The sequence below is a fragment of the Salminus brasiliensis genome, chromosome 1 (genome assembly GCF_030463535.1).
Source record: "Salminus brasiliensis chromosome 1, fSalBra1.hap2, whole genome shotgun sequence".
NCBI lineage: Eukaryota > Metazoa > Chordata > Actinopteri > Characiformes > Bryconidae > Salminus > Salminus brasiliensis.
Genome location: NC_132878.1, coordinates 63448148 through 63460267, shown reverse-complemented (window position 1 = coordinate 63460267; position 12120 = coordinate 63448148). Strand labels below are relative to the sequence as shown.

The 12120-nt window shown below is 37.9% G+C and overlaps 1 protein-coding gene across 1 annotated transcript; it reads right to left on the bottom strand.

Moving 5' to 3' along the window:
- Nucleotides 1-224: 224 nt before the first annotated feature.
- plg (plasminogen) lies at nucleotides 225-10307 on the bottom strand. The gene is made up of 20 exons (XM_072656505.1): nucleotides 10256-10307; nucleotides 10034-10063; nucleotides 9308-9434; nucleotides 9108-9214; nucleotides 8149-8263; nucleotides 7875-8014; nucleotides 7664-7784; nucleotides 6918-7036; nucleotides 6595-6757; nucleotides 5939-6063; nucleotides 5624-5780; nucleotides 4739-4938; nucleotides 4488-4633; nucleotides 4291-4384; nucleotides 3698-3809; nucleotides 3362-3436; nucleotides 3097-3237; nucleotides 2252-2358; nucleotides 1582-1727; nucleotides 225-523 (listed from the first exon to the last, which is right to left on the bottom strand). The coding sequence occupies exons 1-20, from the start codon at nucleotides 10302-10304 to the stop codon at nucleotides 365-367; spliced, it is 2433 nt and encodes an 810-aa protein (XP_072512606.1). The 5' UTR covers nucleotides 10305-10307; the 3' UTR covers nucleotides 225-364.
- Between the last annotated feature and the right edge of the window lie 1813 nt (nucleotides 10308-12120).

Sequence of the window (12120 nt, the reverse complement as noted above, 5' to 3'; positions counted from 1 at the left end):
TTCATTTTGATGTACACACAAAGGGTAATGAGGAATAACCAGAATAATGCATTTATTGTGTAACCAGTTCTCACTTCCTTGTAGGATTTACACATTTTATTTCGTAAAACCTACTTAGATATTTTTATATTTTTATCTTTTACTGGTTGAGCAGCCTGTTTGTGCTATTTGTTGTGATGTATTCTGAGTAAAGAAACACTTTAAAGGCTACATGTGTCATGTTTAATTATCTCTTCTTGTGGGAAATTCACTATACATGCAGTAGAGTCTTTAGTATGAGACTAAGAGGGGGAAAAACAGGTGAACATTAATTTGATCTGGTGACATGGGGTGTCTCATTAATAGAATGTATGCACTCAAGACCTTAACCTTTAGTCTCTTTTTCAATCCAGTCAATGAACTTGGAGACACGGGCATATACACCAGGCTTCATAGCATTGGCACAGCCAAGTCCCCATGAAGTCACCCCTTGAAGAACAAAGGTATTCTGTGAGTAGCACACAAGTGGACCTCCACTGTCACCCTGAAAGAGAGAGAGAGAGAGAGTCAGTGTGTTAAATATACAGTTGGGCAGAATAGTTAGAAGCGATGGATACTGAATACACTGAATGCCATAAACACATACAAACGTCTAGTAGAGCACTCGTGCTGAGCTTATTACTATTAAGAAGAATGTTGAATCGTCTATCAGGAAAACTGATTTATCAGAATAATCAGAGTTCAGTAACACTGAGATAAATAACTGATCAGCACAGTGATTTATCAGTCTACTCAGGCTTTAGCAGAGCTCAGTAACACTGAGATAAATAACTGATCAGCACAGTGAATTATCAGTCTACTCATGCTTTAGTAGAGCTCAGTAACACTGAGATAAATAACTGATCAGCACAGTGATTTATCAGTCTACTCAGGCTTTAGTAGAGCTCAGTAACACTGAGATAAATAACTGATCAGCACAGTGATTTATCAGTCTACTCATGCTTTAGTAGAACTCAGTAGCACTGAGATAAATAACTGATCAGCACAGTGATTTATCAGTCTACTCAGGCTTTAGTAGAGCTCAGTAACACTGAGATAAATAACTGATCAGCACAGTGAATTATCAGTCTACTCATGCTTTAGCAGAGCTCAGTAACACTGAGATAAATAACTGATCAGCACAGTGATTTATCAGTCTACTCATGCTTTAGTATAGTTCAGTAACACTGAGATAAATAACTGATCAGCACAGTGATTTATCAGTCTACTCATGCTTTAGTAGAGCTCAGTAACACTGAGATAAATAACTGATCAGCACAGTGATTTATCAGTCTACTCAGGCTTTAGTAGAGCTCAGTAACACTGAGATAAATAACTGATCAGCAAAGTGATTTATCAGTCTACTCATGCTTTAGTAGAGCTCAGTAACACTGAGATAAATAACTGATCAGCACAGTGATTTATCAGTCTACTCAGGCTTTAGTAGAACTCAGTAACACTGAGATAAATAACTGATCAGCACAGTGATTTATCAGTCTGCTCTATTATGAAACCACAAACAGATATCAAACTTTTTTCTGTATTTTGTCATTTTTCTGTTACCTGACAGCTGTCAGATCCTCCCTCGATGTTTCCTGCACACATCTCATGGTCCTTCACCCGGTTGTTCAGGTAGGCCGGACGGTTGCACACTTTGTTTTCAATTACTGGAAAACCAGTCTCCTTCAAAATACCTGACCCACCCGTTCCTGAAAAAGACAGAATCAACAGAATGAAGTAATAAAACGAGAGCAAAAAACAAAAAGAGAGTTAATAACCTGAAATTTTAAATACCATTTTCACTGTGGTGGACAATAATGTTCAAGGAAACTTATCTAAATGGTACTGGATTGATACTGTTGGAGTTCTCTAAAGAATTTTTCAGTAGATGTTCAACAAACATTCCTAAGAATCAGATGAGTGTTAAACTTTTTACCTGCACCAGTAATAGATTTGATCTGTAAGTCTTCCAAAACTCTAAATTTGGTTTATGGATATTGCACATAAATTATAATAAAAAAACAGGCCAACACTTTGTTACACTGAAAAAAAGAAATGAAATAGCTTATAAATTTGTAACCTCAAGTGTCTTCAGGTCTGTAAGAGCAAGCAGAACAATACATGGAGTTCCAAGGACGGACAAACTGAATAAATGTTTTAGGGCGTAAATAAAATGTATCAGATATGAATCAAAAGTGAACAAAAGAATAATAAAAGCAAATTTCACACATACCTTGTGTCTCCCCCCATCCTGTCACATAGCATTCAGTTCCACTTGGCACAATGTAGTCTTTCTCTGGTAGGCATGCTGACAACACCTTATCATTTATAACTGCAGGCCTGAAGTAAGAAATGTCTTAATTTGTGAATTGCAACGCTGCTTTAGAGAGAAAAATCCTCATATATAACGAAATGGGTCACACTGATTTTTTATTGTATTTTGCTAAGCTTTTAGGGTGACTTGATATCATTTCAAAGCTAAAATTGACAAAGAAAATATACTAAAACAGAATTTTATCAAATCAAGTAATTTTGCTGAATGACAATTCCGTATGAATAACAAAAGTGTAAAACTATTAGGCTATTACATAATCACAAGATAGTAGAGCTGAAAATATTACACATAGTCATATATTATCAAATTTACCACACAAATTAAACACTAGTGTTCCCATATTATTAACACCCATCCACAAATTAGAGCCTGACTATATGTCAATAAGATGCTCCATCAACATATTTACAACAGAATTCACATCACCACGGGCTTATTATTGACTTGATTAATCAGAATAACAATAAGATGCAAGAAAAATGTGAAGCTTATTTTTATGCTTTTAGTTAAACAAATTATTCTATATAGTACCAAAAAGGTAAGCTGGACTTTGACTTGTACCAGTAGAAGAGATGTTTTTGGTGCTAATATAGAAACATTGTTACACTGAGAAATCACACTACTAATCATGAAGAGTAGATGCCATTTCAGAAAGAATACATTTTGCATTATCAATAAATAGTTACCAACAACAGTTAAATACCTACAGTTAAAACTATACCGTCTATCAGATGCTTGCTTACCTGTCGAGCTTAAGAAGCGCAATATCTTTTCCTGTTGGTTCCAGTACAATTTTTTCCAAGTCTCGCACCTGTTTGGAAGACTCAGATGCTGCTTCTGTGTGGATTCCCATGACCACTTTGTAGGAAGACGGTCTCTTAGAACTGGACATTGAGGAGTTCAACATTACCAAAGTAGGAAAGTTGTTGTTATCAGGGGATTGTTTGTGTTGTGCAAACTGAATACAAATTTAGAAACATTTTTTATAAGCCACAAGCTGTCACTCACCTCTCAAGGCAGTGCGCTGCAGTGAGGATCCACTGAGCATCAATTAAAGTTCCACCACAGAAGTGCAAACCAGCCCTATGAGCCAAAATTACAGTGAGGCACTGTAAAAAAAGTACACTCCAAAAACCTGGCTGATTAAAATATTGATTTTCTGGCATAAAATAGTAAGTTATATACTTCTGATAAAGCAGTATGCGTTCAATTCATAGTCAGGCCACCAAGTTACTGACTTCAAGTTTGTTTTTTTAAATAATTTTTACAGTGTATCACTGTACAGACATGGGTGTGTAGTCATTGCAATATGTGTTTAAAAGTTTTTAAGTGGTGCTTTGTTACCTGTTTCTAAGACTGATTTGCCAAGGCCAGGAGTGAGGCTTAGAGACACAACCGCCGACGATTCGGCCAAAGCAGCGCCTCGGTTTTACAGCTGGCTGCCCACACTTGTTTTCTGTTTACAAAGTCGCAATCTCACATTTTAACTCCTTTTTTTTCATTTTATTAGTCATTAATCTAAATATGTTTTAGTAACTATCATTAATTATTCTGTAACTATTATGAAGACAAAAGTACTGAAGAGTGAGGCCTTTTGACACATAAGCCTCCGTATAGTATATATGTCCAACACTACTACAAATGCTAAACTAACCAAGCAAATGTTAGATGTAGTTGCTCTTTCTCTTGTCCACAGCGTGCTTTATGTATAGGTATATGTATATTTACTGTATATGTACTGTATACCAATTTAAGGCTAATTTAAGGATCTTCCTTACATTAGGCTCCCATAACAGTGTTTATGGCAAAGCCAGATTCGAAGGCTATCACATCAGGACAGCAGACTAAATGCCCACTAAAGACAAATTATGACTACTGTAGACAATCTTCATTACAAGGCAAATTAGTTTATTGACCGTGAAAGACATAATTCATACCACAGTCTGAAATCTGGCAGTAGTCCCACTTCTTATTAGGATCCGTAGTATAACACCAAGGTCCATTGACATCACCATCGGGATTTCTGCATTTCTAGCCATTAAAAGATATTTAAAAAGAGCACATAAATAAAAGAGCTTGAAAGTCTAATAACTGCTTGTTATTTACAACACTGTCAACGAGCTCCACCACCTACGTTAGACTCCAGACCCTTGTCTGGGTGTGTCTCAGGAGTGAAACTAGAAGCGTGGGGGGTCCTGGAAGACCAAGCTTGACAGGTCACTCCTGCTGAAGTCTTTGATGTCGGACCGCGGTAGGTAATGCCGCTGCCTTCCTTACAATCTTCAAATGAGTATAAAGAGTGTCAGGTGGTGAAAAACAGATTTGTGTGTATAAAAACTGTTAACAACACAAGTGTGTTAAATGCCAAGTTTCATGAAGACAGACCTGCTTTCTCTGTGGATATGGACTGAGAGATGATTGTTGGGGGAACGAAGGGTTTGAGTACAGGCGGAGTTGTCACTGAAGCGATTGGGCTCCCACAGCGCTCTATCCTGCAGTACTCCCAGCGCACTGAGGGATCAGTGGTGTAGCACCAAGGTGCCCTGTCACCATCAGGGTTCCTGCACAGGTTTCTTCTTAAATCTCTGCAGTTTGGAAGAAAAACACAAAACACTTCAGGTCCCATAAACATGACAATTTCCTTCCAGATCATCTGCTTTATTAAGTAACTGACATTTGGGAGGAAAATGCCTGCGATCTTAAGCCATGAAGTATTATTAAGAAATGAGCTTCGGGAGACTCAAGTTTTGTTCTCCTACTCCTGAAGACCACTAGGTTTTCTCAACAACGTTGGATCAGCTGGCTTTCCATTTAACTAGCCAGCTAAAGGGTGTTTGATGACTGGTTGCTGGACATGGGAGTTTTGGCTGTCCAGCCAACTGCTGGGATCACCTTCCTTACAAACACTGTTTGAACTCCATCGCTACAGTCTATGGTCTAGCTGATGCAGACTGCAGCAGATAGCTTCCATTTTACACAATCCTGACCAGGCGCATTTTCCCCAAAATGAGGGACATACTCAAGAAGTGTTAATAATTCTAAGGACCTAAAGTGTCTGCTGCATGTTACCATCCCAAAATCGTGGACTCTGCCTAGACCGTTTGACTGGTGTATGTAATGTAATGGGGGATTGAACATTAATGAATCAAGACTGTTACAATCATGCAGCCCTAGTATATGTATTGTTTCTGTGTAGTTTAAATCAGTACAGTTTTATATTAAAACGCAATAATAAATGTAATAGTGTCTTTAAGCATCTCTTTTTCTTACGCATTGGGGAAATTCTGAGGTGTCTTTGAATGTGAATGAGGTTCCAGGGATGCCCAGGACTGGCATTTCTTTCCACTGATGGTCTCTGACATGACTCCACGATATGAGCTCCCATTATCTTCATAACAGTCCTCGTTTGGCGCTATAATTGGTTCATCTGAAAATACATTTACATTTACATTATGAATATAACATTTATTTGATATTTCACCTCTGAAATACAACCAAAACACCTACATCCCTATGAGGTGCAAACTATGCTAAAGCATGACAACTAATGATGAAAGAAAGAGTTCATCTTGATGGAAAACTGACCAGGATGTGGCTCGTTTCCACAGCTTGGCACGTTGCAGTACTCCCAGCGGGTCTCTGGATCCGTTGTGTAACACCAGGGTCTTCTCTCTGTATCAGGGTTTCTGCAGAAGTTCTGCTCAAGACCTCTGCAATAGACACAAACAAATTCCCAGTGCCCCCAGGCTCCATGCACATTGCTATTATAGCTATTTCTTTAATCAAGTAAAAATCTGGTCTATGTTTCGGTCAAATGTCCTTGTCCATCATGTTATTGCAATGAGGTAAAATACACTAAAAATGTACCAAAGGGGTTGTTTGACGTACAATCAATAGATTGAGCTAAGTCCACTCATGCTGACTCTACTTTATTTCATTTAGCAGTAAGTAAGTAAACTCAAGCAACAAACTTAATTTCAGTTCTCTACTGTTCAAAACAGAGTTTGCTGTTTTTAATAATAACTGCAATAAACAATTTCCTCACTAAGTTTGTAGTTGTGGGCTATGGTTTCTAAGCCACATGGTCAAAAAGGAATGATTCCATCAACGTAATGGATTTCAATAACTGGGTTGGAGAATTATTACAGAATTCAGTAAATGTTTATGATCATAAATCGAGAATCCCAACAGCTTCATGCTGGCTCAGCCAAGCATCTTGCTGACCACACATTGCTACTCACTTGCATGGGTAATTATCTGGTGTTCTTGAGTGCTTATGAGGGAACTGAGATGCCCAGGTCTGGCAGGTTTTCCCTGATTCTGTGACAGCAACCGTGCCTCTATACGTGCTACCGTCTCCAGTGATACAAGTCAGCTGAGGCACAATAGTTGGTGGTGGAGATGCTGTAAGAAAAAGCAGTCATTTGTACAGTATACCATTTTATTAAACCATGAAGTGTCCATGTGGACTTTAGATCAGTTGTTCATGATCAGTTTTTGAAACTGATTGAAGCGATTATGGCTAAGGTTGTGTTTGTGCTAATGGAAGATGAAGAAAGCTCACTGCAACGAGGAACAGGGCAGAACTCCCAGCGTTTGGCAGGACTCTCTGTAAAACACCAAGGCTTAGGCTCCCCATCAGGGTTCCTGCAGTAGTTCTCCTCCAGATACTTCTCAGGAAACCTGCACAATGCAAAACACACATTTATTGCATGTATATCGCATGGTCTCCTTCACTCTCAAAACATTTGAAATATACTTGTTAACAAAAAAGTGAAGTGGAGGGGGACATCATATTTTAGGGAAGGCCAAGGCTATCCTATGCCAGCTCATTAGATACACTCTTGGCACAACTGTAGCTTTTTACATAACAGAGGATTGCATGCATAACTGCCATGTTGCTTGCTCATCAACAATGATGAAAATCCAGTAAATTTTCCATTAATGTTACAGAAGAAAAAATAAAGCCTAGTTCAAAGGAGGGATCTCTAAAACAGGTGCATTCAAAACTGCAGGCTACTGCTAATGGTTATACTGGCTTGTGTAGTGCTGATATTGCAGACATGTTAAATCAGTTCAGGTTTTTAACTGTGTTTTGTGATAAGAGCACCAAGTGGGCGTTTAATGTGATAATTAAATCAATTTGTGTAAGTACATTAATATTTATTAGGCTTATTATTTATGCACCAAAGTGTTTTTACATATATATCAGATATATTGCATGGCCAGGGTGGGAAAACAATATTTTCATCATAAAATGAACAAGCGAGTTGCATAGTAGTAAAGTAGTAAAAACCTTTGATTTCTTACACTGAAGGGATGTATCCATGGTTATGGGGCTTCTGGGAGTCCCAATGTTGGCATTTAAGTCCACTCTCAGTGGTAGAGATCTTGCCTCTGTAGCTCTCTCCACTGCAGTGCATGCATTCCTCTACATGTCATGAGAAGACAAGACCGCATGTCATGAGATGACATTCAGAGACTGCAGTGTGCTGTGGGGAAATGGGGGCAGTTCTTGTACCTGTGCAGTCTTGGATGTCACAGTGTTCCCATCTTTTTTCTGAGTCAGTGGTGTAGCACCAGGGCCCTCCTTTGTCTCCATCTGGGTTTCGACAGTAATTGGACTCCAGGTCGGCTTTCGGATGCGTCCTGGGGGTGATGCTGCAAGACGATACAGTAGATATTAGATTTTTTTCAAACCTTCAGTGACCTCCTGCTGTTCTGTAAATCATTTGTGGAGCTTAAATATTGATCTGAAATTATTGATCTGAAATTGTGGGTAGCAGAACACATACTTTGGCTTATGAGGGAATGTACTCTCCCATCTTTGACAAAGTATCCCTGATTTCGTCTTGGCTTTTGTCCCTCTGTAGTCACTGCCAACGCCAATTACACATTCCAGTAAATACTCTAATTGAGAGAGAAAATGAATTTAAGAGAAGGCACACATCACATTCGTGTAGAAGAACTTTCAGTCCAAAAGGCAAGTCTAAAAACACAAATCGTTAGCAAACAACAGATGAATGTTTAACAGCATGCAGTCAGTAACACACAATAAAATAGGTTGATTCTGTAAAACACATGAACACAGCCTCTCACTATGGGACCCTGGTGGGTAGGGATTTCTAGTATATTATATTAAGAGTAAATCTTCAAAAAGAGAAAGAGATGGCACTCTAAAACAGAATGTGAAATGTTTGTTGACCATATGGAACAATTATGCAATGCCCCAGTTGATGGGAAATGTTTAGATAATGTTCTTCACCTTTTGACTTTGTTTAGTGTCACAGATCAAACTGCATTCTGGTTCTGAGGTAGATTACATATTAACTGACGGACAAGGGGCAGATGGGCAAATGATAGTACAAGGCCTACGAAATAAATGGGTCCAGTAGAAAATCATGTAAGTCAAGTATTTTACAGTAAGTAAGTGAATTGTTCTTTAAATGGGTGAATGGTTCTTCTATAAACTGTTGTATACAGGTCTATAAAGAACCTTTTAAAAAAATGGCTTCATATAGCACCTGAAAAGGTTCCACATGAAATAATCGTTTTTTTCGTATCTAAAAAACCCACAAGGAAAAGTTCTTCTCTTTGGGGTTCTCTTAAATCACCCACAACTTTTTTCTCCTTGCTCTAATTTGATTTAACTCATCAAATACTTCATAAGCAGCTGACAAGTTCCTTCATACTGAATGTGTAAGAACGAGGGTGAGGAAGAAACTAATGAGCTAATCAAAACTTTTTGTCTTACCTCTCCTCTCATACAGAGTCGTACTCATTCTACGGAGCACAGGCTCTATTTTAGAGTTGGCAGGTATTGTTATGCAGTCTTGATCTTTTTCAATGTACATAAAAGCCCTGAAAAAAAGACATTAGAGTAGATTCAACTGGGACAACAACTAGAGGGCATGGCCGCAGTTGAGGTTCAGCGTATATCTTACAGTACAGTACCTGCATGTGAATAATGTCTCTGTGTTGCATTTGGCCACACAGTCTTGCACTGATCTTACAAGGTAACTGCTTTTCAGCAAAGTGAGAATCCAAGCACCATCTGTTTTAGTGTATGCATCGAGAACATCTGTGGAAACACAAAAAGAAATCTGGCAGACTTATAGAGTTAGACTATAATCTGACAAACAAACAAGGCTAACACTGGGGGACATTTTTGTAGTAGTAATTCTTAAATAGTTTAATGATGAAGGCCTTCATGGTGGCATTCAGAATATATTACTTCTAAAACCCTCTATTAATTATAATCACTTAAATGCCCAGGATCTGCTGGTAGGTCTAAGCTTCCATTCCACACTCCTTTAACTTAAGAATAGCCGATCCAGTTTTCAAATCAAAGGCATTGTTATAGCACCTTTTACAACCCACTGTCACAGAGCATCTTCAGAGAAATCCAAGCCCAAGCTCTTCATAATTACTGTGATTAATGAGTAATAAACCTTAAGATGTATAAGCCTAGGGATCATATAATACCACAACATGTCTACATGCCACATTATTTCCAAATGTGTTATTGTGGTAATTGTGTATTAAATGTGAACACAATTGTGTTTTCTGTTGTACATTTGTATATAATGTTACTCAATAAATCTCATTTCACCCAAACATTTGTGTATGACTGTGCAATTATATGTATAAGGATGTATAATAAGAAAAGTTGTCCTTTACCTGCACTCTCAGTCAGCCCTGTCAGGACACCTGCTGATGACAGAAGTGATTAATATCATCATAGCATCATGCACTCAAAATGTGAAATCAACTATTCTTTACTAGTAAAAAGAGTTCCTGCCACTTCAGCGGGATTACAAACATCTCTGCAGTTATACCCTACAGTAAAAAATCTCATCATTTTAGCTCATGTAAATGTGTTGTGTGATTCTGGCATCTTACCCGCATAAAGGAAAAAGCAGAGCAAGAAAGAAGCTTTGCCTGCGTCCATGTTGTAGCACTGACAAGCAGTGCAGGCGATGCAGATTTTGAGTCTTTCAGACCATGTCAATAAGACAAATAGATCTCACTCATTTGTCAATCATTCTCTTAGCAAGGACATAGAGCAGAGGTCATGCTGTGTTTACTATCGGGTCTAAACCCACAATTCTGCTTTGTGATCATATGAATCTGTCCTGTTTTTAATGTCATTTGTGCAATATGGCTTTTACTTGACTTTTTTTTTTTTTTGATGAGCTGATTCTTCTGCCCAGCAGAACAGATCTTGTCCTTACATCCCCTGTCATCGGTGAGCACCAGAGAGAGAAAAGGAGAGAGAATAACAATCATACATATAATATTTACAAAATACAAATGTATATATGGATTAACACGACACATAAGCTCCTTATTAAATGAACAATGATAGAGTTTTCTACTATACAAATTTACTGCAGAATAAGTCCGGCTCCATGACTGTCACAGATCAATAAGTTAATAATCAACCTTATCCAAACTACATTTACTAAACATGCAGGTTTTGCAAGTGTGCAAGAGCACACAACACCAACAGTGTAGGGACAAGAGATTAATACTAAGCTGTATTTGAGTGTTAACAGAATTGTGTAAAGAATCTAAAAGCAAAAGTTATTTCCAATATACTGAGTCCATTAAAGGCTGAGACAACAAAGACGACGTGCTCTTATTACTATTGAAATCTGTGTATCGGTAATTCATCATTTATGTCACTTTCCAAAATCCTTATTACAATGACGCTCCTGATCTTATACTGTGACCCAGAATACAGAAAAAAGGCAAATAAACAAAATGAAGCTTCCTGTGCTTTTGTCCATTTTTTTTTAGTTAGCTTTTATTTTTCCCCTGCAGGTCCTTTTACCTGAACAGTTTATTTGAAGGTGTTCTTCTCACCCCAAAGATCCATATGAGCATATTTCACATGTTATCCAAGCCATGATGCTGTTCTGTGTTTCACAATAAGTAACAATGTACCTTATATAGAAAATGTATTTCAATCACCACATGGTTAAAATTCTACATACAGAGTACACAATATACATAACCAACCAGATGCTTTTGGTAGCCATCAACAAGCTTCTGGCAGAATACTGGTTACTGGATATTTGACCACTCATCTTGACAGAACTGGTCAAGTTCAGTAAGTAACTATCAACCATTTGGGGTCATGCTAAAGACTTCTGAGGTAGTCAATTTTCCTTTCACTCCCTCTAGCCCCAGAGCATGGTGCTACCACCACCAGGCTTAAAGCTGAACGTCCCAACTTTACTCTTCAAAACATACCTCTGATCATTGTGGCCAAACTACTCAATCTGACCATAGAACTTTTAGCCCAATACTGACATGACAGTCATGTTCATGATGAGTGTATGTAAACACCTGGGTTCAACTATACCTCTGCATTCATTCATTTACCTACTATACAATGAACAGGGTTGTTTATTTCTACAGGGTATGGTATTTCTTGATGAAATCTTCTCGTACTATGATGTTTACCATATTTTTGCCATATCGTCCAAAACTACAGCCCTCAAGCTCGGTGCAAGCTCTAAAAAAATGTCTGGAAACATATCTATTTACAATTTGTTGTTAATTACAGATGTAGTCTGTAGTTTTGTGCATTCCTTATCATTTGTGTTTTGATTGATTTTAGGAATGAAATGTGTATCTACAAGGCAACTAGGGCTTTAGGGAAAGCAGATTATTTATGTTTATTTATATATATATATATTGTGGCATAAACACTTTTATGGATTATTTAGGAGTGTCTCTTTTTGGTACGTCAGATGTAC